Genomic DNA, 24,112 nt, shown 5'->3' on the forward strand with positions numbered 1-24,112 from the left:
TTCGCACAAAGTGCATGCAAGCTGTAAGTTTCTGCTAAATGTGGTGAATAAAGCATGCAGCAGAGAAACCAGAGCAGTGCAAGCACTGAAATTGGCACAAGTGAACTTAGGCCTCATCTTTTTTTTTTTTTTTTATTATTTCAAATTCTCAGTTTTCTTCAGTTTCATCATATTTGTGAAATGATTTACACTTCAATAGAGGAGGAAGCATATACAAGACTGAGAAGGCAGATGAAATAAAGACTTCTTGACAGGCAAGAGGAATTTCTGGAAAGACTAAAAACATGTGCTGCCTGACCAAATGAAGTATTTCTTAACTCATATATCCTGATTAGCAACTGAAGGAAATGAAAAACAGCTTGGAGAGACTTACATGGGTGAATAGCATGCAATAAGATGGGCACATGTATTAGGGATGATAATCAGAAGATGACATCCATATAGTTGTTTGTCATAAGTGTTTATACCCGTAATCAAGAGGATGTACCATCCTCAGAAACATGAGGTTTCAAATATAGTACAATGTACCGGCGATACTCTGAATTTCTATTGGAGGCTGTAACAGAATAAATAACATGATATAATCAATTAATGTGTACTTCCAAGTTTAGGGTTCAATACTCTATCTTATTTCATAAAAAATCACCTCAATGAGATGTTACATTAGTGTGTGACCGTGTTCAAAATCTCCAAGAAAGATTAACACATAATTACAGAGAGTTTGGATTTTTCATAATAATTTTTACAGAAACCTTTTTTTTACAATTTTCATTAAAAGAATTTACTGAATTTACTAAATGTACTAACTTAATTAATTTAATAAATAACAATTTATTAAAATAATACTAACTTGTCAGGGCGTAATAAAACATGTTATAATTTTCAAAATATTACCTACATTGCAATTGAAGAAATAATTGGATAATTTATTGGTAAAAATGTTGTGACAAAAGATAAAGAAAATCTGCTTTTTATTTTGAAAGATAAAACCTCTTCATCTTGCAACATGGTTCACAAGGGATGCTGAGGTAGTTCATCATCCTGGAAAGGGGTCTCTGAATTTTGAATGACTAGGGTTGTATTTTTCACACTTCCAGATACTTAGAACAATGCGTGTGTGCACTCCCCACCCCGCCATGCACTGTTTTGCTCAATGCTTTCCAAATCTGCAGAACGTGAATAACAAAAAAAAACCCTTAAGGACTTTTTGAGGGCCACCTGAGCTTCAGGTGCATGATGTTCTGAAAATCATACCATCTTTATTTCTCTTAAATTCCTTTCTTTAAGGTCTAGTTTGGTGTGTTAGCTCTCTGTTGGTCAGTCTAACATTGGCTCTGCTGCTTGCGGGGTGGTTGCTCACACATCCGTAGGGGACTATGTGCTACTTACACGCTGCCTTGCTTTGGGTCACTGTGAATTAGAGGAGGAAGTTGCCTCCATGGGAAGGAACCATCCAAAAAGAGTTTATGTGCTTCAGCTTTGCTTTATTAGAGAGGTAGTGGATCGACAGAGGACATGCGCGTGCTGTCTGCTTGTGCTCCCTGTTGACTCTCGCCCTTAGATGGAGTCTCTTCAGCCACGGAGCTACACGCAGGTGACAGGTTTGCAGTTTTTTGGGGAACAGCGATGCAAAGCAGCACGCGGTTTTGGGAAAGAGCAGAGCTTTATTCCCATTACGGAATCTGCTTTTTTTTTTTTAAGGAAAAAAACTTTGCTGCCTTCAATTGGTAATGCTGGAATCTGAATGGCGAGCTCAAGATTTGAAAAGTAACAGTGTGGTTTTTAACCGTTCTTAACTGCCAACGTTCTCATAACGGATTGAAATCCAATTCACGGCTATGTAATTCATGAAGGATGCTTCATGCCACACACGCGACACCCTCAAGCTACCTCTGTTTCCTGAAGGATCTTTTCGTGTTTGTAAAAACCCTCGCTCGCAGTATTTTTACGGATCTGGCGAAGCGAGCTACCTGACGAGATCACACGCGTCCCTGCGCTCCATCTCCCCCTACAAATCACCAGGAGGTTCCCCCAACCCACAGGAATTTTAACCGCGGGCTGAGCTCACCCGGGGCGGGTGGTGCGTGTGTGTGAGATGTCCTCTGGGTCCAGGAGAGGGCCTGGAGGGAGCCGGGGCCGCTGAGGGACTCGGCGCGGCCGCTGAAGGACTCGGCGGAGCCGCCGCCGCGGTACTTGAGGGCGGCGACCGTTGAGCGCGCGGCCGGGCTGAGGGGGGCTAAAGCGCAGGCGCGATGTCAGGCCGCGCGCCGTCTCCCAGGGTACGGCGCGTCCGCGTCCCGTCGTTCCTCGCGGGCCGTTGCGTCCCCTCTGACCCGGGCTCGTTGCTCCACCATCCGGGCTCTCGGCGCCACACGGGGAAGATGGCGGCGCTGCTCCCTGCCGAGTGGATAAAGAACTGGGAGAAAGGGGGCAAGAACGAGTTGTGAGTGCGGGGTCTTGACGCGGGAAGGCGGTGGGGCGCCGCAGGCCGCCGGTGTGCGGGAGGGAAGAGGGGGGGCGCCCGGGCCTCAGCGGCCGAGGGAGACTGGGGGGGGGGGCGGCGGAGAGGTGGGAGCGGGCGGGGAGGACGTCGCTCGGGGCTGCGTCCTTGCTGCCGGGGCTTAGGGACGAAACCCTGGTCGGGCGGAGGGCCCGGGCCGCCTTCCTCTCCGGCTCGGCCTCCTTTGTGGGTTGGTGACGACCTCCGCCGACACCCGTCCCCCGTAGCTGGGCCTAGCTCTCTCCTGGCGCCCGTTGCCCGCGCCCCGAGCGCCCCCTTCCTGCCTCTGGGTCAGATTTATCGGGTGTCGGGCTCCTCTTCAGCCGCCCCCCGGGGTAATATGGAGCCTGAAGCGTTCTTGTTTCGCTGGCTCCGCGATGTCGACCTTTCTGGCAGAGATCTCGGCCCCCGTTCCCACCTTTCTACCTATTCCGGGGTGACTAGCGCTGTGTTCTTCGAGTCGGGCAAGGTAGGATCGGCTAGTAATTCCTATTTATCCTACAAGGTAACCTTTGTGCGCCGAGGGGTCTGGCTGCAGCTTCCCAAATCAATCCAGGTGTGCTAGGAGCTTTCCCTTTCAGGGCCTTCTGTGTATCTGTTTTAAGCAATCTTAGCTTGGCAGGTTCACTAACCGTGCTGCGTGCTGTGTTTCAGGAGTACATCTCTGTTCAAGGGGGACATTCATCAGTTTGTCCATTTCATGTTACTATGTTAGCTTGGACAAGGGTGTCCTGTGTACTAACCATATATGTTTTTAAATGCCCTTATTTGAATTCTTCCATGCTCTTCTGTTTTTTGTTGTAACAAAACCCTACAGTTTCAAATGTGGGTGTTTGGGGGATCACTTTGAGAAATGCTTCTTGATACTTACTCTTTTTGTTACTGTCTTTTGTTCATATATTTTAAAAGGTTTTGCAGCTATTGTAATGATCTTTCCTGTGCATGAAAAAAAGGTAGTGGGGTAGAGAATAGAGGACATGGAGGCTCCCTGCACAAAACGCCGTTCTCCCCAGACCCTCCATTTTGTAGTGGAGGGGCCCCCCTTCATAGCTGTGTCATTTTTGGCTTTGAATTGTGCTAGAACCATTGCCGGGTTAGCATGTAAGTTTCACACGTTCTGATGTGAATGATACAAGGCCAATGAAAATCTCTTCTGTACCTGCATTTCCAACAATAATAAAAGTATTCAGGAGCCCCAAAACAATGCAGAGGTTTGCACTGCTTTTTAAATCTCCTGCTTAAGATTTTATGTCAGTAGCAGAATTTGCGTCCATCATGGCAATAGTTACGCAATAAGCACAGAGACCTTTTAATTGAACTTCAGTGTTTAGAAACCTCTATATGAATAATAAAGAATAAAACATATACTGATACCTTTCAGAAATGCACAAATGACTATATTAGATTGGCTTTTTGTGCATAGCATTATGTACATGTAAATGCACTTGCTAGCTTTTCTGTAATGGTTGTTAAGTCATTTTTGCCTGAAGTAGTCGCATGTGATTATGATTTTTGTAACTTATCCTGTTATGATCACTGAGATTGTATGGAGTTTGCACGACAACAGAAATTTGATAGTTGATCATGTAATAGTAACTGTATTGTTCGCATTGAAGTCACAGAACTTTTAACTGTATAAGAGGCAAGTTACCTTAGCTTTTGACCATGATAAAACCTTTTATGATTCTCCCCTCCCCCTAGAGCAGTACTGCTTAACCGTGACGGGAGGGAAGTGTTAATCTGCTGTGGGACCAATAAAACAAAATGATAGGCTAAATTCCTGAATTTGTGGCATTTGCAGTTCATTTGGAATACTGCTTAAATGCAGTTCCAGGCATGATTTAAAGAGTAGTTTGCAAAAGAGGCCATATATTTTAAAAGAAATGTGATTCTGTCTGGATAACAGTTGTGAGGTTTTGCAGTGATAGCTTTATAAGCATGTGGAATATGTATGAACTTACTTTCTAGAAGCAAAAGAATGTATCTGTAGCCAATATCTAGAGAACTTTTTAGGAAGCTGACTTTGGGGGGGGGATCTTCAGTGTGTAACTTTGTGTTTCTTTTTTCCAAAACTTCCTATCTCCTGTTTTACTGGAGAAAAAATAAAATTATGATGCTCTCTTTCCAAAATTAAAACACATGGAGTATTTTTAAACATTAATTTAAATTAAGAGGGGAGTAAATGTAATGATACTTCTTATTTTATTGAATTATTTATCTAATATAAATATGCCCAAAAATATTAATTGGGTCTATGCCTAAGACTAGGCCACAATTCTAGTCTCAGGGTTTGTGGTTCAAAGTTAAGGCAATGCATTATGTTGATAAACAAGTTAGAAAAGTATGGAGGGGAAGGATACTGCAAAAGGACAAAACTGACATTTCTAGCAAATACAGGATTTGCAAAAATTTTAGAAGTTTTTTTTGTGGGTGGGTTTTCTTGGTTTTTTGTTTGTTTTTTTTTAAACTCGATGGAAGCCTGGTCTAATTCAGCCCATGCATGAAGTTAGAAGACATTCACTCCTGTATGGAGGGGTTTGTTTTGTTTTTAAACGAAGTGGTGGGCTAATTCACAGGGAGACAAATACCAACTTTGTTGAAAAGTGAGGACTACAGGACACCCCCTGCCGCCATAATTAGCAGAAAGAAAAGATTAGGTCTTATGAAAAAAAAATTTATTTGCGGGAGCATGAAATGGCTTACATGATCTGACTAGATCAGCTCAAGGTAGTATTTTGGCAGTTACTTGTTACCTAAATAAAAACACAGTTTTATGTTTTGGGGCGACATGAAACTGTATTGAGAGAAGTGAATGATTTTATTTTGCGTTTTAACTTCTACTGTGATGAATAATGGATGCTTAAGATGATCGCTGTATGTTTTATGTTTTCTTTCTGAGTGGTGTGGTGGTAGTCTGCCAATGCTTGAAAACATACAGGATTTGTAATATTGCTATTACAAAAGAAAAAGAAAAAGTTTGATTGTTTTATAAAAAAACCAAAATATAGGGATGTTTTAAATAAATTCAGTAAGGAAATCAGTTTTAAACTGACTTATCTCTTACTGTGAAAAATAACGAACTTTGTTATTTCTGCTGATGTGATCAGTTTGTCATGATCTAACAGTTATATCCAAAAACCAGAAGGTAAGGATTTTGTATGTGTCTTAGAGTGTCGTAATGTTAATTAGTAAGGCAGCATCATAGAGCTTAGGTAGCAATGGCCATTCACTTCCTACAAATTGTTCAGAGACCTTGTTCAAAACTGTACATGCTTTGAATTTAATTAATCCAGCTACTGATGTATAATAATATCTAATACAAATACATCAATGTACATCATGTGGTAGTTTCGAGTGTTTTCCTGCCCGAATTGTAAGTTGGTCAGGATGTGGTCATCTTATCTGTCACTTTCTATTTTGTTCAGACCTTTTGCTGTCTAAATACAATTTATTAAATTATGTGCATTTGTTTTGGTACTGTCAGGTATTGTGTAGAGATTGAGTTGGAATCTGTGTGTGACTGCTTATTATGCTGATCAGTCTGGACTCCTTGTAGACCTGTTTGTGTAGATGTATACTGTCCTTTGTGGTGAAATTGTGTTGTGTTGTATAGTGTCTTTCACAATAAGATGCTGGTCTATGACTGTAGCCCATATGGACATTTAGAATACACATACAATGGCAAGCACTTACTATTAGGCTCATAGCTTACCTTGTTTTGTGATAGATTAAACACATGGAGGACCCTTTAGTGGGGAAGTATGGCTTTAATAATGTACTTGGCTGGCAGTTTATGCAGTATGTTAAGCCTCAAGATAAACTGAAGAAGCTTAACATTCTGTGAATGCTAAATCTTGAGACTTGATCTTTCAAGCACTCGCAACATGTTTGTTACTTTACTTGCATGAGGAATGTCACAGTGTTGAGTTAGAGGGCTGAGAGTCAGGAAAACAGACTTTAGTTGTGGTTTTGCCATCCTGACTGCAAAATGCAGCTGATTGTACTTTATCTCAACTAGAGAACTACCCGCATCAGTTAAATTATGCATATACTTAAATGTTTGCAGGCACATGCACTTTGTGATAATTACTGCCATATACTATGTGTGGGAGTGTAATTGAGGATATAGGACGTTGTGTATGAATTGAGAGGCTTAGGTTCAGTTGCTGGCTCTGCCATGCAAACTTGTTCGGTAAGCGCTCAACATTGCTTCAGAATTTGTTATTTAAGCAAATCTATCCCAGCTTAGTCCAAAACAAATTGGAAACATTGGTTTCAGAAGTGATTCTGTGATTTCTTGTCGTTGTTGTTGTTATGTTTACTTTCTAGGTTATCCTATTTTTTTAATTGTATTTTACATGTACTACACAGTTTTACCTTTGGATGAAGGAATGTAGGTTTTAGTAGAGTAGGGAAGTTCTCCATCCTAGCTTGCAGCAGTGAACTACAAGATTAGAGTACTCCTAACAGATAACAGACAGTTTGGGTCTGTTGAACTGAAAAGTGGACCTGATAAATTTCCATTGTACTGGGCATTGTGTAAGTGGGGAATTATTGATGTGTCCTTTTTCTGAGTTGATTAATTGTACTAATACTGACATTTTTATTCCTGTGAATGTGCAAGTATTTTGATTTTAATTTATGATGCACTCAGTTGAGACCAGATGAACTAATCTCACAGCTTGTCGGTACTGGAAGGGAGGGCTTCTGCCTTGTCTTCATTCACCAGGGCTCTTTCTACTCTGGTGCTTACCTGATCTCCTGGTAAGCTGCTTCAACTTGCAAAGTTGGCAGAAGACTTGTTTTCTGACCAGTTTTCTGCCAGGTTTGTCAGTTTAACTGATTTAACTGACATGAGGGCTAGAATTGTGTGGCCAAGAAGGGAGGAAGTAGCAGTGAATGTGTCCATTTCTGCAGCAACAAGCCATTAAATCTGCTCAGCTGTGCTGCCTGACAGCACCTTCAGAAAAGGTCATCCTCCTTTGGAGACAGAGTAGCTGTATAAAAGAATATAAGCACAATTATTAATTTAGATCCAAAGAGTAATACCAACATCTTTTTTTTTCTGCTACCAAAATTTTCCCATGTAGACTTTCACCAAAAAACCCACTTTTTTCCAATTTAATAATTCATTGGGTTTTAATTATAACTATAAAGCAGGCTGTTTTTCAGACTGATCTTAAATACAGATACAACTGTATTTAAATACAGATACAACTGATCTTGTTACATTGATCAAACAGATTTGTGTCTTAAAGTAATGTGAGGTTTATAGTAGTATTGTTTTGGTATTGCTGGAAAGGCAATTGGAAGAGGTTAAAACTCTTATTTTGTATTAAGATGTACTTAAGTGAACTCTTCAGTCCAAGCAGACAGGGTTGTTGCTCATGTAATGTGGTTGATGATATCACCTTGTGACATCAGGGTCAAAGTGTGCATCTCAGTAGACAATTGTTTTTTGAATTAGATGTTTCACTTTACTGTTATTTGTATACAGAGCTTAGACATGAGTACTTATAGGGTAACTTCTTTATGGAGGAATAGTAATTAAAATTTAAGAAAATCTGACTTAGATCAAATTGATACACTCTTTGGGGACAGCTGGGAAAAAAATCTATTGCCTCTTTAAAAAAAAAGTGCACTTACTATTCATGAAAAATAAAATAAATTACCTATTCCCCTATTTTGCTGTCTCTTTCTGGTTATTTCCAAATATATTGCATTCTCTTCAATAGCATTTAGAACATCTTAGCCATACCATTGCTTTTTACTGAGCTTGCATGTTTCTGCTGATTATATGTGAAACTGCCTGTTTTCCAGTTGTCTTTAAAGGGTGCATATACCTTGTATTTGCTAATTATAATCCTTTGATTGCTGAAACAGCTGTTTAGTCCTGCTACAGAGGTAATAATCTGTATAGCATGCAAATAGAATGAGTAACGAATTGCTACAGAATCCTTCTTTTCTGTTTATTTTTCATTGTAAGCCTCTGTAATAATTGTACATACATGCCTTATTTGAGCACATGCTTAAAATCGCTCCCACAGGAAATTGTAGTCTTGCCATCTTATGCAGGAATATGATGTAACTCTGATACTGTCTTCAGTTTCTGCACATGAAAGACTTTTTGATGAAAAACATGTGAAACTTTTGGTTGAAAATTTGCAAGTGTGAAGAAAATGCTTAAGATATTCATTGGTGTCTGTTATAGGTAAATCACTACCTTTTTTAAAATACTATTGCTTCTAAATGTGAAACTGCTTTTGAAGCCTCATGCTGGGGTGACAATAGTGGTAAAGGAGAGGGAAAATCCTTATAGCTTGGAAGCATGTCCATTTCTAAGCTGTCAGCGTAGTGGAGAAGCCTGCTCCTTAAGCGTTTATTTTATAGCACACACAACTATTATTTCATGGAACAGTCTGTACAGTATTTAGTGTACTTTTTACATATGGCTAATTTGAGGGAGCTTTCAGAGTGACTGAAGACAACGTAATGTGACAGGTCTTTACGTCCTATAGTGGATTCTCTTAGTGACCAGAACAGGTAAAATTCTGTTTTACCATTGCTAAAACATTGCATCAAGAAATCATGCACATAGCTTAATGTTAAAAATTTTTTACAGGTCAGAGTTTGAAAATGATCATAGTCATAGTATTTCTATGAGAAGCATTTCCTCATTGGTTAACAGTAGTAGGTTAATGCTAGCACTTCCATGGTTCCTTTCACATACTAAAATTGCCTTGTACTCTCCCTTTTCTGTGTGTAAGCATGTATAATGTTAGGAAGAATATTTTTTTAAGTATGTGATATATATGTGTATGAGAACTGTTGGGAGTCTTGCATTTCCTTGCTGTGGAACTTCTGTGAATTAGTGTTTACTCTTTGAAATTTAAAATGTAGTCAGCCATTTAAACGGCCCAAATGTGAAGTTATTTCAGCCAGAACAGCAACAAAAAAAGAGCCCCAAAATGTGTATGCTAATATCTAACTATTTGTGTGGTTTCTCATTTTTTATATATTTCTTTTATTTCAGCGTGCAACTATGTCGCACTCTCAGTGAAAACAAAAGCCATGATACTATGGGTTTCAGAGGTAAGTTTTGTGGGGGTTTGGTTATTTTGAATTAAATAAAAGCCTGGAAACAGTTGATCCTGGTACCCCTGCATGTATCTGCTTGGAACATTCATATATGGTGACCATTAATGCACGCTAAAGGCGAATACTACAGATGGTAGGGCAATACAAACATCCACAGCTAGGTCTGTCTTCAGATGTCCAGGTGAGAGATTTCTTAGGCAGTAGTAAATGGTGGTGGGGTAGTCCAGTACTTGGCCTGTGCTATAGAAAATGGAATTCCATTTTGCAAACTCAACATACAACTAGATTTTATTCTGAAAGTTAAATTCATGAACACTAATGTATGCAAGTGCGATAGTATACTGCAGAAAGTAATTTTTACAACAGTACCAGAGTTAGGCATTTTCTCCTTTGTTAGTGAAAGACACAGCTGTTTTTAAGTTTTAAATTTGCACTTTAAGAAATCTTTAAAGAAAAATTAAATTTTTGTTTGCTTTGCAGAATGTGTTGGAAGAAAAGCTTCCATATTACTAAGACCACAAATGTGCTATGCTGTTTTGATGGTGCTTTGGATTGTTGCTAAAATAGTCATAATGGGCAATTGTAATAGCAGAAAAGATAAACCAAAACATTTCAATGTAAATTATAAGTAAGAAGAATTTATTGTTCAACAAAGCAAAATCACTGTTCCTAAAGTTTTTGAAGAAAGGCCACCAGATATTCTCTGTTCTAGAGAGAGGTTGACAGTTTCTATATGCTGTTTTCTTTTTCTTTGTTCTTGCTGTCAGAATCTAAAAGATGCAGTGGGAATGACTAGGTAGATACATGCAGTGGCTATATTGGAGGAACTAATAGACAGTAGAAATAGTTGAAGTCCTTCTGGTGATGGAAAAAATGTGAAAATATGGATAATCTGGAGTGAGGTGCTGACTGCTGAGTATTTGTTTCAGTCCATGTGACCTGGATCCAGTTCTGCAAACTGCACTGGCACTTGCATTTCTGCCTTTTAGTTCCAGAAGGACATTAATTGAAATCCGGTATACCAACCACAAACTTACGGAGACAGGCCAGATTTGGTTGTGTACCTGTGCACCAAATTCTCCACAATGTGGGGAGCCACTTGCAGAGGCATGTCTGAGGGTATGCTTATGGCTGGTTTGGGTTCATCATAAGTTATTAAATTGGGTACTGCACCAAACTGTCCTCTTGAATTGGCCTTCAAAGTAGTAGAGTTATGTTTTATGGAGAACTGATGTCTAAACCAATCCTGCTATATTCAAGTGTTTAGCAGTTAGTGTTCTTTGCCAAAAGCACTGTGATAGGTAAAATTAACTTGTCCATTTAAAAAATAAATCAGTCTGCTTCTAATGCAGCTACAGTGGTCTGCAGTCACAAAGTTATTGAGTACTTGGTTTAAGTCATTAAGATCTGTAACTTGTATACCCATTGTGAATATTGTTTATTGAGCAAACCACATGGTACAAGTGCGGGGTGAAAGCATGAGGTTTTTTTATTTTTCATATACTAGAAAGTATAGCAACATTGTGGTGTATTACTTAAGAAACAATTCCTTACTAGTTTACCATAGCTGTTTTTGCAACCGCCATGTTTAACGTTGCAAGTTTTTTCTCAAATGCAGTACCTCTGTTTAGTGTTTTGGCTTAATATAAGCTTTTGTAAAACAGCATTCTTCAGTTATGGGAGATTTTCCTTAAAAAGATAAATTAAAAAAAAATCCTTGTTAAGCATTTTTTTTCTCCCAATTAAATTTTACTTTCTCCTAGAGAACTGGTTTTTGAAAGCATATCTGTGATGAGATATGATTAAGAAAAAGTACTGGAATGTTTTCTATGTATTATATTTTTTTATATATATGTGTGTGTGTATATATGTATAATATATTTAAGTGAATTATAAGTTAAAGGTGTCTTTGTTAAACCAACTGCCAAGACTTAAGTAATTACATGCAGGACTAGTTTTTCATCCCATTTTACTGTTATTCCATAAACTCTCTAGGGAAAGTGGATCATCTCTTACTATCTGCTTGTGTGAAGTCTTATATATTGATGCTCAAATTTAATGTATCAGCAGTAATAAAGTAATCCCCCTCATTGATAAGAGAAGCATATCCTCTTTACTTTCAGGGTGTCTGAAGTCTACAGCATTACTGTAAACATTGCTTTAAAAGTTAGACCAAGGATTACCTAATATGTTTCTTAATCATCTGTTTTCTTTCAACAGACATCCAACAGGCTTTGTATGAACTCGCATACCATGTTGTCAGGGGAAACTTAAAGCATGATCAAGCTTCTAATGTTCTTGGTGATGTCATAGTAAGTATAGATTTGTAATAATTGCAGACTTACTAAATTTTTAGTTTGTTACGAAAGTTCGAATGAAAATCAGGCAGGATAATAATTCAACAGACTTCTTTTTCCATGTCTAAAAAGTCATTCTTGTCAAGTCCTTTTTCTTCATTTGTGTGCACTTGAAATGTATGTAGTCTGTCAGGGTTTCGTTTTTTCTTCTGCTTTTTGTGGTGAGGAATAGCTGTATTCATTTTAGCATAAATTAAAAATTAAATAATTTTTTAAGGGCCTACGAAGACTGAAGTTTCTAATAAATGCTAAAAATAGATTTCACTTGCTTACGCAGCATGTCTGTAATGCCACCTACTGGTTTTTATAATTTAGATCTTTCTTGCAGTGTAACAATGGGCATCTGCCATTTTACTATTGAGATGTTCAAGTCCCATGACTGCCTTTAAAATAATGCATTAGACTTGTTTTTTGTTTGAAAAAGTTTTTCTTAAAATGCTTTGGATAAATAGAGAAAGTGGGGAAAAGGGTATTTTCCTCTAAACTTCTAAGGTTACCAAATGTTGGTGTTTCTCAAAAAAAAAAAGGGACAAAAGAAATATCTTCTAAAAATGATTTCTTATTCTTTTTGAGTTCTTAGATTGCTGTTTTGACATGTATAGACCATGAAGAAAAAATACCTTTTGCAGTAATCTATTATAGAATCACTTTTTTACATTTTTAAGCTTCTGCATTGGGTTTGAGAGTAGTCAAGGCTGAAGTGCACCTTGCTGTTGGGGTAACATGATAATGTTTGATCTTTAGTTAGTGTAGGAAATTGTAATTTGCTTGGTGCCTGAGAAAGTATAGTTTACTGTATAGGCTGGTGCTGTTCTTCAGACAGGGAGTTCCATTGTACTAGAGAACTGGGGGTAGTAACTAGAGGGTTTTGTCCATGGCCACTAGATAATCTTTTAAATTACATTAAAATATTATGTTATTTCATTACATATCAATAATTAGTACAGCACTTACGTTAGATATTAGTCAATAATGGAGCCGCCTCTTCATGAATTGATCTGAATTATTAATTATTATTCATATAATCAGATTAATAACACAGATTATTATTACTGAACTTATATGATGAAGTGTTGTTTTATATAATGGAATAAGAATTTTCTAAGTGTACTTATTGGAGTTTCTGTATTCAGTAAGTGTGGTCTTTTTCTTTTTTAGGAATTTCGGGAAGACATGCCTTCTATCCTAGCTGATGTATTCTGCATATTAGGTAAGTTAGGTTCCCTTACTTTCCGCATTGCAACAGATTTGTAGAAATAACATGCTTTTTGTGTTTGCTTGTTGGCTTCAGGAAATTTCATTAAATCTGTAAAGCATGACTTCTCTTTACAAAATGTGTCTTGATTTTTCCTCAGAGTATCTGCATCTCAGTCGTTAATGTCTTTTTCATTCTGCTTTGTTCTGTTACAGTTTCCAGGAGTTTACCTATTACAGGCAGTGGAAATTGATCTGCCAAGAATAGTTAAAAGGAGCTAGCTTGTTGGATGTTAGCTAATGGAATCAGTGACTTAGTGTTGTTATCATTCTTATAAGTATTTTAGTAAAAGTCAACTTACTGGTGGGTAGATCCTCTGTTCTCAGAATATGTTCTGTAAATATTTTTGTCTGTACAGTCACTCTTAGTGAAGTGGAGCTTGTACTAATTGTCCAGAAATCTAAAGGCAAATGACATAATTTGCCAAGTTACTATCTGCCAACCGAGCAGGCTTTAAAGATGTGTACTTCTTATCCTGGTAATAACTTCTGGATTTTTATGTTGTAATGTTAATCCCAAACTGTTTCTCTCATGCTTTTAAAATTTTTATCCTGTATACTTTTTTCCAGATCATAGTTTTAACTGCTTGCAGTTTCTATCTTGTTCTATGTCTCTATTTTTTTTTTTCAACAAATTTCAGCAAATTCTTTTGACAGTCTGCTCATCACAGATCCTGGTTGTTATGTAAACTGAAGGAGTGTGGTGTCTTCTGTGCTGTGGCTGCCTGTGCAGAGGCACCTACTTAAGTTTCCATATGCAGCCTCAGTTCTGTAACATCTAAATGACGAATTTCGACTTCTTTTTTTTCATAATGTTTCATTCTGTGTACTTGTATAATCTTTTTGTAATAATTAGCTTTTATAATGCAGGATTACACTGGTACCCTTTCGTTTTTTAAGCTGGGTTAGAAAACTTAGATTAGTTGCTTCTTGAACTACTGGAATAACTGAAACTAGTGTATCTGTCTGCCTTTTTGCTTTTTTTTGCTCTCCCCGCCTTTTTTTGCTCTCCCCGCCCCTTCAAATCAGTATGTAGCCAAATGCCATGTCTCCACTAGTAGCAGAGAAATAGTATGGCTGAGGAGCTAGGTTTCAAACTCTGGAACAAAGGACATTTGACAATTTCTTGCTTGTTTTTAATGAGTTTCCTCTAACACTTTTTCCCTCTAACCAGTATTTGCTACTATCAGGATATTTTTTTTTTACCCTAATGTCCTCATCTTATAGTTAATGTGTTTCATTATATGAGAATTTTATCAACTTTATCCACTCCTCCACATTCCCTGGACTGATTTTTTTCAGCAGATTCTTCTTTGGCTGAGAGGCTTGGCTGCTAGGTCCAGACTGATCTGGCAAGTCTGTTGCCTCCACTGCCACACTGCTACATCATTGGTTTTCAGTCTGTTTGGGAGCTTCTTTCTCAGATTTTTGTTGTTGATGTTTTCTCTATGGGTCTAGTTTTTCTGTGGGTATGGGGCGGGGGGGATGTTAAGTTGTTGGTTTGTTTTGGTTTGGGGTTGGTTTGTTTTGTTGTTGTTGTTTGGTTTTTTTTTTGTAATGTCTGCCTTGCATTCTTTCATTGTGTTTCCCACTCCTTTTGCAGCTCCCTGCTTCCTGTAATGATGTGCTTTTTTAAACTACTTTAGACAGGTGTGCTTCCTTGGCCATTGTTTTATGGACTGTCTTCCCACAGGAGTGAATTTATGAATTGCATTCAGTAACTGACAATGCAAAAGAAAAGAATGGAAATACAGAAGCAGAGCTAGTAAAAGACTGCAGACCAGGCAGTAAATGGTAGTTACTCTGAAGACACAGGGAAAAAGACTAGAACATTACATTAAGGCTAGGATCACACAGTTCTTTTTAGCGATTCATAATTCTCTTCTTTCGTGCTTATTATTGATTCTTAATGCTAGCCATAAACCTTATTGCAACAGAGAGAAGGGCAAGAAAAATTATTATGGCATTCCTCCGGTTCCTGTTTTACCTTTTCATGCTATTTGTGGATGTGTGAGAATTGTCATCAAAATATTCTGTGGATCTTGAGGTGGATGAATAGCTGGAAAGTGGCAAGAAGCTCACATGTTATAAACAAGCTGCTTTGCATTGTGTTATTGTTAGAATTTGTTGGAATAGGTATAAAAAGAAGAAAGTCTTATAAATTCTACAAGTAATGATTTCTTTTTCCCTTTTTTTTTTTTCCATCTTCCTTTATACTAGATATTGAAACAAGTTGTTTAGAAGAAAAAAGTAAGAGGGATCATTTTACCCAACTGGTATTAGCCTGTTTGGTAAGTTGCACTTAGAAAGTCTTTTGGTAAAAGTATATGCCAAAATCTGACACGAAAAATCAGAGAGTTTTGAAGCGCCTCCCCCCTGGAAAAGACTATTAAAATGCTTTAACAAATTCCTGAATACCTTAAAAATGCATTTTCAAAGCGTTACGGTAGAGTAATATAGTATAGTTGTCCCTTGAATTCTTTTAAGAGTGTTGAGAGAAACTTTTCCTGTCAGTTTAATGGAAATTTTGCTTCTGAAGTATGTTTTGAATTAGACTACTTCTTTATGCAACCTCCTCTGAATATAGAAGTGGCATTCCTAACCACATGGAATAAGCTTGATTTGTAGGAAAATTCAGCATACAAAACCAAGGCTTTTCTCCCAGAATGTGAGAGGATGGGTATAAGCTTTGTAAATACAGTTCTTGATAATAATATCCCTAGATGCTTTGCAATGTGTACTTTGTAACAGCAATTAGTCTCTAGGGCTTGTTTCTTCAAGGTGCTGTTGTATATAAAATCTACCACTGTAGAATTTCAGTTTCAGTTAAATGGTTTCTCAGTTTTGTCCACTTCTGTCTTCAAAGCAGAATGCATTTAGTATCATGGTATATCATGATAGTTGAACTTTTTTTCATAGTCAGAACGCATATGTAGCCTAAAGTAATAATCAGATGTTTTTTAGGTCTTTGTAATTGACAATCTGATGTATTTTTTTGTTTTTTTTTGTTTTAGTATCTTGTATCTGACACTGTCCTGAAGGAGCGCTTAGATCCAGAGACACTGGAGTCATTAGGACTTATAAAGCAGTCTCAACAGTTCAATCAGAAATCTGTTAAAATAAAGACAAAACTGTTGTAAGTTTTGGGGCAAGGGTTATTTGGGGAGTGGGTGGGGGGGTACAGTGGTAATTAGTCTGGTAACAATGTTTTCTAACAATGAGTAATGTTTCTTTTAATAAAATACTCAATTTTCTTTAGGAAATGTGGTTTGCACTTTAACTTGTCATTGACAAAAGAACCTTGTTAGCCCGCTCAGTTTTCAAACTCCTGAGAAGTGTAAAATCTTTTTTTAATGTCACCTATTGCTACTGCTTTTGCTACAGCAATTCCGTATGTGCAGATTAAATACTTAGTATTTAATTTTATTTGTGACAAATGTGAACTTGCAGTATAAGAAAATTAATTATTGTTGTTGCATCAGTTAAGCATACACATTTGTTTTCATAAATAAGCAAATGTAATTACATTAGTTTTGGCAACACAGGATATATTTTTGTGGGTGTATGTTTGTTTTTTTCTCTGCATCCAATGTTTCAGTCTCGATCTCCAAGAACACCACTTGAAACTAGAATAGGTCCTTAAGCACAGACTGTTACAGAGCAGTTCTGCGACATAGTGTGTAAGAACAAGCTTTACCCTTAAGTATAAGCATAATCTTGCTTTTAAATAGTCTGCATTTGAAATAAAGAAGAGCTGGATTTGTTTGGAGAATGCTTGCTACCTCGCACGTATTCATTGTACTGCATTCTGTAATTTTTGCAATAGCTCAAGTAAATTACAAGTTCTTAAAAATGTGTTCAAAATTACCATTTTTTATAACATTTAATATTGGTAAGAGCATAAATAAGCTTCACTGTGGACATGTGTTACACAATAGTGTTTAATTTCTGTTTATTTGCAGTTATAAGCAACAGAAGTTTAATTTGTTAAGAGAGGAGAATGAAGGTTATGCAAAGCTCATTGCAGAACTGGGCCAAGACTTATCTGGAAATATCACTAGTGATTTAATCCTTGAAAATATCAAATCTTTAATAGGTAAGGAGTTTGAAGGAATATGGGCACTGGTTTTCCTACATGGTCTTACAACTACAGAGAGTGAATATAGGCTACTGTTTGAAATCATCTGTGGATCAAATAATACGTCATGCAGGCGTGTAGTGTGATAATAACACGTATTGGTAGATCACCTTGGATAGAATCATGACATTTGGAAGTTCCTGCTTCTGTGGCAAAATTAATTTGGGGAATGTTGTGTAGTTAAACATAATTTAGATACTGAATTTACAGTACAGCCTCAAATATGCATGCAGTGATTTTGATTCATTTCGGCAGTGTTTTTTGAGGATGTGCTTGTCATCTTTTAGCAAGCAGGTTGGAGCATAACAAAGTAATGCTTTTTGCTATTTTAAGGTTCTCAATTCAATGCATGAATATTCTTTTAGTCTTAAAGCAGTTGAACAAGTGATTCCTTCTGAAAAGAAATAAGTAGTAAATGTTCTTCCTTTATCTAGTTCTGATTGTGATTTGTCCATATTTCCAAGTTGAGTGTTGGTGACAGTGTCGCAGTCAAAGTGCAAAATACATTAAAAACAGGAAATATCTGTAATTCCCCATGTTTTACACTTCCTTTTTGAATGAAGAGTTTTATACAATATCATCAGTGCCTGTTTCATGTGGTACCAGTGCAGTAATAGTCAAAAGGCTATGTTACTATTTTATAAAAGATAATTTTTCATCTATCACAGATTTTTACCTGAGACTGTCAAATCCCTGTAATAGTAATACTTGTTTTGGACGAGAGCTAGAGAAAAGGATGGTTTTGCTAGTGATTACTATAAAAAATATACACTCACTTTGAGGAATTCTATAACAAAACATTTTTTTGTCTTCTGGAATTTTAGGAGTTGCAAATAGACTTCCTATAAATTGTCAATTCTTTTAAAGTACTGACTTGCAGTAGGTCCTGGTGTAGTGGAAATGGCTTTTGGGGAGGAAAGACTGATGCAATTATCTGTCTGCATAGTGGATGTGCCTGGATAAAACTTCCCATGGCACAGTGAAGAAAATAGTCTAGATGTGGATTCTTTTGATACAAGTAATATTTCTGTCTCAAGCATGTCTCCTGGAGTTTTGGTGGAAATGTTAATGTAGTAAAGTACAGGTATGATTACAACATTGGCTTAAGCTGATCTATACCATTCCTCTTGCTCCCCTCAAAATAAACAAACCGTTCTCCCTAATGCTAGCAGTGATACTGAATTGACAGGACAGTACAACCAGGTGGATCAGGGTCTAGCTCAAACCAGAACAATTTTTGGGGTGTAAAATGATTTCTAGCTGGCTGATTTGTGTGACTGCATGAATGTGTGCCAGCACAAGGGGAGAGGAAGCAGCCCATGCCTTTTGCTGGCACTGTGGTATTAGTGAGGTTGGGGTTTTACTTATTAAATGTTCACTTTAAGATGGTAATTTCTAGTTTTTCTGTAATCTGAATTGAAAGTCCTGTTTAGTATCTTTGCCTAATTCAATATTCAACACAAGTCAAAACAATTGATGCTGTATGTACAGATGATACAGATTGTTTTGCTGTAGATAAATCCAGGCTCAATTTTAACTGAAAAGAATTAACTTTAAAAACTAATGCATTTGTGGTTTAGTAACAGAATGAAGATGAAAAGTAGCAATGTTAAGCTTTTCTACTCTGTTCTTCTCCACTAGGATGTTTTAACCTTGATCCTAACAGAGTTTTGGATATTATCCTAGAAGTCTATGAGTGCAGGCCTGAGTATGATGACTTCTTTGTACCACTGATAGAGTCTTACATGTACATGTGTGAACCTCAAACTCTATGCCATATCCTTGGGTTCAAATTCAAATTTTATCAGGTAATGTATTTACATTCTTAATTTTTTTTTTCGGTGGTTGGTTCTACTCAGTGTTGCTGCAGATTTCTTTTTTACATAGAAATTAATTTCCAAGTTGTAAAATTCCAGTATTAAAAGCAGTAATTTCATGAGTTGAGTGGAAGTCACTAATTTATTTTAGAGGATAGTGCTTAGCATTCTCCAAGACAGCTGAAAACAGTCTTGACACCTTCACTTTGAACTTGTATAGTTATATAAAGACTTGAATTAAAGAAGAGGTTGTACGTTATGAACAGAAGACTTGTTCCCAGGAGCGAAGAGCGTGTTTGCAAGGGAGTCATTGTTCATATTTGTTAAAATATTAAAGGTTGTTTTAAATGTACGATTAGGAATTGCATACAAGCACCATAAGGTGTGAAGATAATTAAATGTTTTTGTTTCTGAAAATTCTGATTGTGTATTGCAGTTAAGTCTAGTGGCTTTGGAGTAACAGCAGTTAAATAACACGATAACAAGGAGAACTGTGGATTAATGTTTCATCTGAACTTTGAGTAGTTTATTTTCTGTTTCATGACCTTCTGCAGTGGTCTGCTTTTTTTCTTAAATTTGCAATTTTGTCCTTTTTAGGATCCAAGTGGTGAGACACCTTCCTCCTTATACAGAGTTGCTGCTGTCCTTTTGCAACATAATCTCATAGATTTGGAAGATCTTTATGTTCATGTAAGTGACAGTGCTACTCTGTCAAATGCCAAAACTAAGAAAATTTTAAAAAGCAAGCCAGATATTTTACCCTATTCCTAAAGCTTCAGATTCAGGACATACTGTATAATACCTGCATATGTGCATGTTTAATGTCTTTTAAAATTTCCAGCACTTTCTAATGCTGCATATTCAAATCAACACACAGTGAAATACAAATGCTGATACACTTTCTTTGAATAATCTGTGTAGCATCCTCCAGATTGTTTACCTCCTGCCTGAATAGGAGGTAGGAGGTAAATGCCTGAGTATGCTTTAAATGCCCAAGTAACGTTCTTTAAGATCTAGACCCTTTGAGCGTTTTGCTTCACAAGATCAATTTTTGAAAGAAGTGGTAGGATGATCAGCTCTTAGTGTTCTTTGTTTAGTTTAATAGTAGGATTTTTTTTTAAACTCTTACGTATTCCTGAATAGGCCTCTCATTCCATCTACAAGAATTCTCACCATTTGTTAGGTTGAAAGAGGAAAATGGAGTTACTTGCTCAGATTTAATCAGAGAGACTTACCCTCTCCAGTCTGACAGTCTTAGAAGCCAACCAACATACCAGTTTGGCAGATGGTAAACAGGATGTTACATTTATCAAAATAATTTTACATTATACACCAATTTTTAGTTTTAGAATATCCATAGATATTTTAAGACTTTTAACTCTTCCACTGGAATCAAGGAAATGAGCTCTAGTTAGAGCTATGGAAATTTTGGAATGTAGTCTTGCCATTAATTTGTGTGGCAGTTAATAGCCTTAGTCATGATCTGACTTGTCAAAAGCTGTCTCTGGCTTCATAGGAGTGTTTTGGCTAAAAGTGTGTCAGGTGGAGCAAGAGGAGCAGTGTGTGTCTTGGATAATTGGTGGGGAGGGAACAATGCATGATAATAATGCTAGTTTGTTAAGAAATGTTTGTAAGCCTACAAACAAATGCTCAGACTCAGAATTACAGTGACCTGTGCAATCTCAGCTCAGACCTGTATAGGTATGGGCATGTTTTCTGACAGTCTTAGACCTAGAATGGTCCCTGCATTTATTTATACTGTTCACCTTTGTCATGTTGATTCTCAGTCTCACTTTTAATCTACTTTGATTCCAGAATTTCTCTGCCAGTCTTTCTGTCTGTCTTTGCATGTTTAGGATGGCATTTTTTTCCTATTTTCAGTTCAGGCTTAATTTAACTTGCTATGGGAGTTTCAAGAAAATAATTAGCGTGTAGGTGTTGAGACTTAAGTGGTATATATTGTGCAGCTTGTATATAATAGCAGCTGTCAGGATTATCATTCATATAAAGAATGTTCTTCCCACCTCTGCCCTGCCCTCCCTTCCCCTTACAAGACTGTAAGAACTGGTTTCTGTTTGTGTATATATACACACAACCATATATAATATGTATTGCATCCTGAAGATGTGATTTAACCCTTGCAAATTCCACACTAGGTATTTCTTTGTGAATGTCAGTAGGTTACCTGGGTTTTCAAATGAGAAGAGTGAGCTCTTTAAACCTTTTTACCTCCTCAAGTGGGATTCTTTCTTCCCCAAATTTCTATGAAATTGAGGAATTCTACTATCTTTTCTCTGAAGAAGGTGATGCTTAGTCTTTCCTTCTTCTGCTGTCAGTTTGGGAGGAGGAAAAACAGTAAAAATCTTCCCCTGTTAAAAACAACAGAAAAGAAGATTACTGTATCAAAGAGGTCATGACTACAGCAAGTTTTGATTACTTATTTGCAGTTAAAGTTTGAGCATGATTTTGGGAATCAAACTGAAGTTTGGCTTTGTCAGAAAAAGAGCTTTTGTTCTGTCTCACAACTTGCCCTTTTAATTTTTGAGTGTAGGTTTATATTCCTCACTCTGATAGTTCTCAAGTACAAGACTGGTCTAAGGTTTTATCCTACCGGGTATCTCTTAATGTAAGATGGTTTTCAAGGAACAGATGTTACATGTGTTTAACCCACATTGCTGATAAATGGGAAATTTGGTAGGCTTTAAATGGTATTCCTTTAAAATAAAGTGCAATCAAAATGTGTGTTTAAGTGGGTAACCTGGTTTTCTTTGATGAAAGTTTTTTTTCCTTTAGATGACCAAGTAAATTTATGCTTTTGAATATTCACTTTGTTTTAAGACCCTGAATTCTGTAAATGTTATCAAGTATGTGCATAATTGTCACCACAAAGCTACAGCTGAATGGTAAATTGGAGAGGGGAAGTGAAGCTTATACAACTAATGGTTGTGAGGAAGTAGAACAGTATTATTTTGCATGAATCCTTGATTTCAGAATAGTCTGTTAATAGTATACTTCCTTGTTGGGATGATGGTAGCAAGGAAAGGAATGTTTCAGGGAGTAAGTTTATCTGATTAGTAACAGGGAAGGACAAACTTCTGCTTCGAGCTCAAGTGATCAAAAGTAGCAATAGGTCACTTGAATTTTCAGATGTAATGTTTGTTCTGTTTTTTTAGCTTCTTCCGGGGGATAATGCCATCATTGAGGAACACAAGCGAGAGATAGTGGAAGCTAAGCAAATTGTCAGAAAACTTACGATGGTTGTCTTATCCTCTGAAAAGACCGAGGAAAAGGAGAAGGAAAAAGAAAAAGAGGAGGAGAAAACCGAAAAGGTGTGTGCCTTTGAATAGTTTCCTGCCCAAGAAAAAGATTTTAAATGATTTTAAACTAAACATAATAATTGTTATGAAAACATTTTTGTATTTTTTGAAACATGGACAGTTATGTACTTGGAAGGCTTGTATCTATCTCTGATTGCACATTCAATATAAGAAGTGCAAAAATGCATGGTTTGGGGTTCTGGATTTCTTGAGGTTTAATGTTCTTGATTCAAGGGCTAATTAATTTCTTTCCTCCCCCCCCCCCCCTTTTTTTTTTGTATCAGCTCCAATAGGTATGACCCAGCATTGATATACTTCACAGTCTTTTAACAGCTGTGTTTTCTAGGACCTGTGACAGTATAATCCTAATGGATTTCTTAAAAATAAGGACATTAGTAAGAATTTATTTCTCTCAATCAAGAATTCGGACGTATAGAACTGCCAGAGTTATGAATGCTGGTATAGTTATCCTGCATTGTAGAAAAAGGTTTTAACTGAACACTTTTAATTGTAACTATCTGCTGTGCTTTCCATTAGATCTGTATCTTCGTATGTGTGAAAGTATACTCTTTATTTAAGGTGCTATGACATCATGTATTGTTCATGTTGCCCTAGGTCTAATTTGTTTCAGTGTGTCCAAGCTTTACTTTAAAAACAAAATTATTTAATCTCTTAGCAGCCTTTCTGTTGTCATCTTCATTTGAGTGTCTAAGTACTGCTCAAACATCTTTTTTAAAACAAAAAAAGTAAAATAAAAGTTTGATATTTGCATTTTCTAAGTGGCGTACTGGAGAGCAGGGAGGGATCCATCAGTCTTCCCAGTTTCTGTTCTTAACTTTCTGTATCCTCCTGGATTCATTATGTTAATTTGTTTTGTCTACTTACTCCCATTTGTTCTACCCCACCTTGATTCTGTACGTCTCTGACCTTCCTTTCTCCATCCATTTTTCTTGCCTAGCTTGAAAAAGCTAATTTCAATTTCTTCCTTCAGGCAGCTGATATAGTCACTGTTCTCTGGCTCTCAACTGCAGCCACATCTGCTGCTTAAACTGATTCCTTTCACTAGCTTTAAGTTTCTGACCTCTCTCCCACTCATTATTTCAATATCTCTTTTGATTATACCACATTGCTTTGGTCCACCTTCTCTGCAGAGAGACTGGTATTCTTTGAAGCATGCATGTCACCACGTTCTGATGGGAAACTAAACTCTTGATGGGACGCGGGGAGTGTATGTATTGCAAGTAATGTCAGAAGAATTAAGATAGTTTTTATGGCTAAGCTTTAGAATTAAGTACTAGGGAATTTTAAGCTGTGGCAGAAACTGCAACATTTTTCTAAAAGATTACAATGACAAATAACAAAATCTGAGCCTGTGTGATAGGAAAATGGTGAGCTGTACTTAAAAACAATTTGTGACACTTCACACAGTTATGCGATGCATGCTGTTTCATGAAGAGCTTGTTTCTGTGTTAGTATTTTTGTATGTGATTAGCTGTGCATTTCATAGCAATTAGTAGAGTAACAACATGTGAAAGCTGTTGACAGTCTAAATTTGAGTACTTGGTACATTAGAACTGCATACTGGATACAACTTTTGATATGGTACCCTGGAATAAATGCCTGGATAAGGA

At 37.1% G+C, this 24,112-nt stretch overlaps 1 protein-coding gene across 4 annotated transcripts in view; it reads left to right on the plus strand.

The window, feature by feature from the left end:
* The first annotated feature begins 2,237 nt into the window (after positions 1 to 2,237).
* The window catches only part of THOC2 (THO complex subunit 2), a 56,068-nt gene continuing 34,193 nt past the window's right edge, over positions 2,238 to 24,112 (plus strand). For all 4 annotated transcript variants that reach the window (XM_069811016.1, XM_069811018.1, XM_069811017.1 and 1 more), the window contains exons 1-10: positions 2,238 to 2,443; positions 9,534 to 9,592; positions 11,819 to 11,910; positions 13,114 to 13,165; positions 15,430 to 15,500; positions 16,224 to 16,345; positions 17,172 to 17,305; positions 18,989 to 19,155; positions 19,762 to 19,854; positions 22,338 to 22,493. In XM_069811016.1, the coding sequence (XP_069667117.1) occupies positions 2,253 to 2,443; positions 9,534 to 9,592; positions 11,819 to 11,910; positions 13,114 to 13,165; positions 15,430 to 15,500; positions 16,224 to 16,345; positions 17,172 to 17,305; positions 18,989 to 19,155; positions 19,762 to 19,854; positions 22,338 to 22,493 (1,137 nt within the window). In that variant the 5' untranslated portion in view covers positions 2,238 to 2,252. The remainder of the gene's footprint in view (positions 2,444 to 9,533; positions 9,593 to 11,818; positions 11,911 to 13,113; positions 13,166 to 15,429; positions 15,501 to 16,223; positions 16,346 to 17,171; positions 17,306 to 18,988; positions 19,156 to 19,761; positions 19,855 to 22,337; positions 22,494 to 24,112) is intronic.

Source organism: Haliaeetus albicilla, chromosome 23, assembly GCF_947461875.1.
Source record: "Haliaeetus albicilla chromosome 23, bHalAlb1.1, whole genome shotgun sequence".
Lineage (NCBI taxonomy): Eukaryota > Metazoa > Chordata > Aves > Accipitriformes > Accipitridae > Haliaeetus > Haliaeetus albicilla.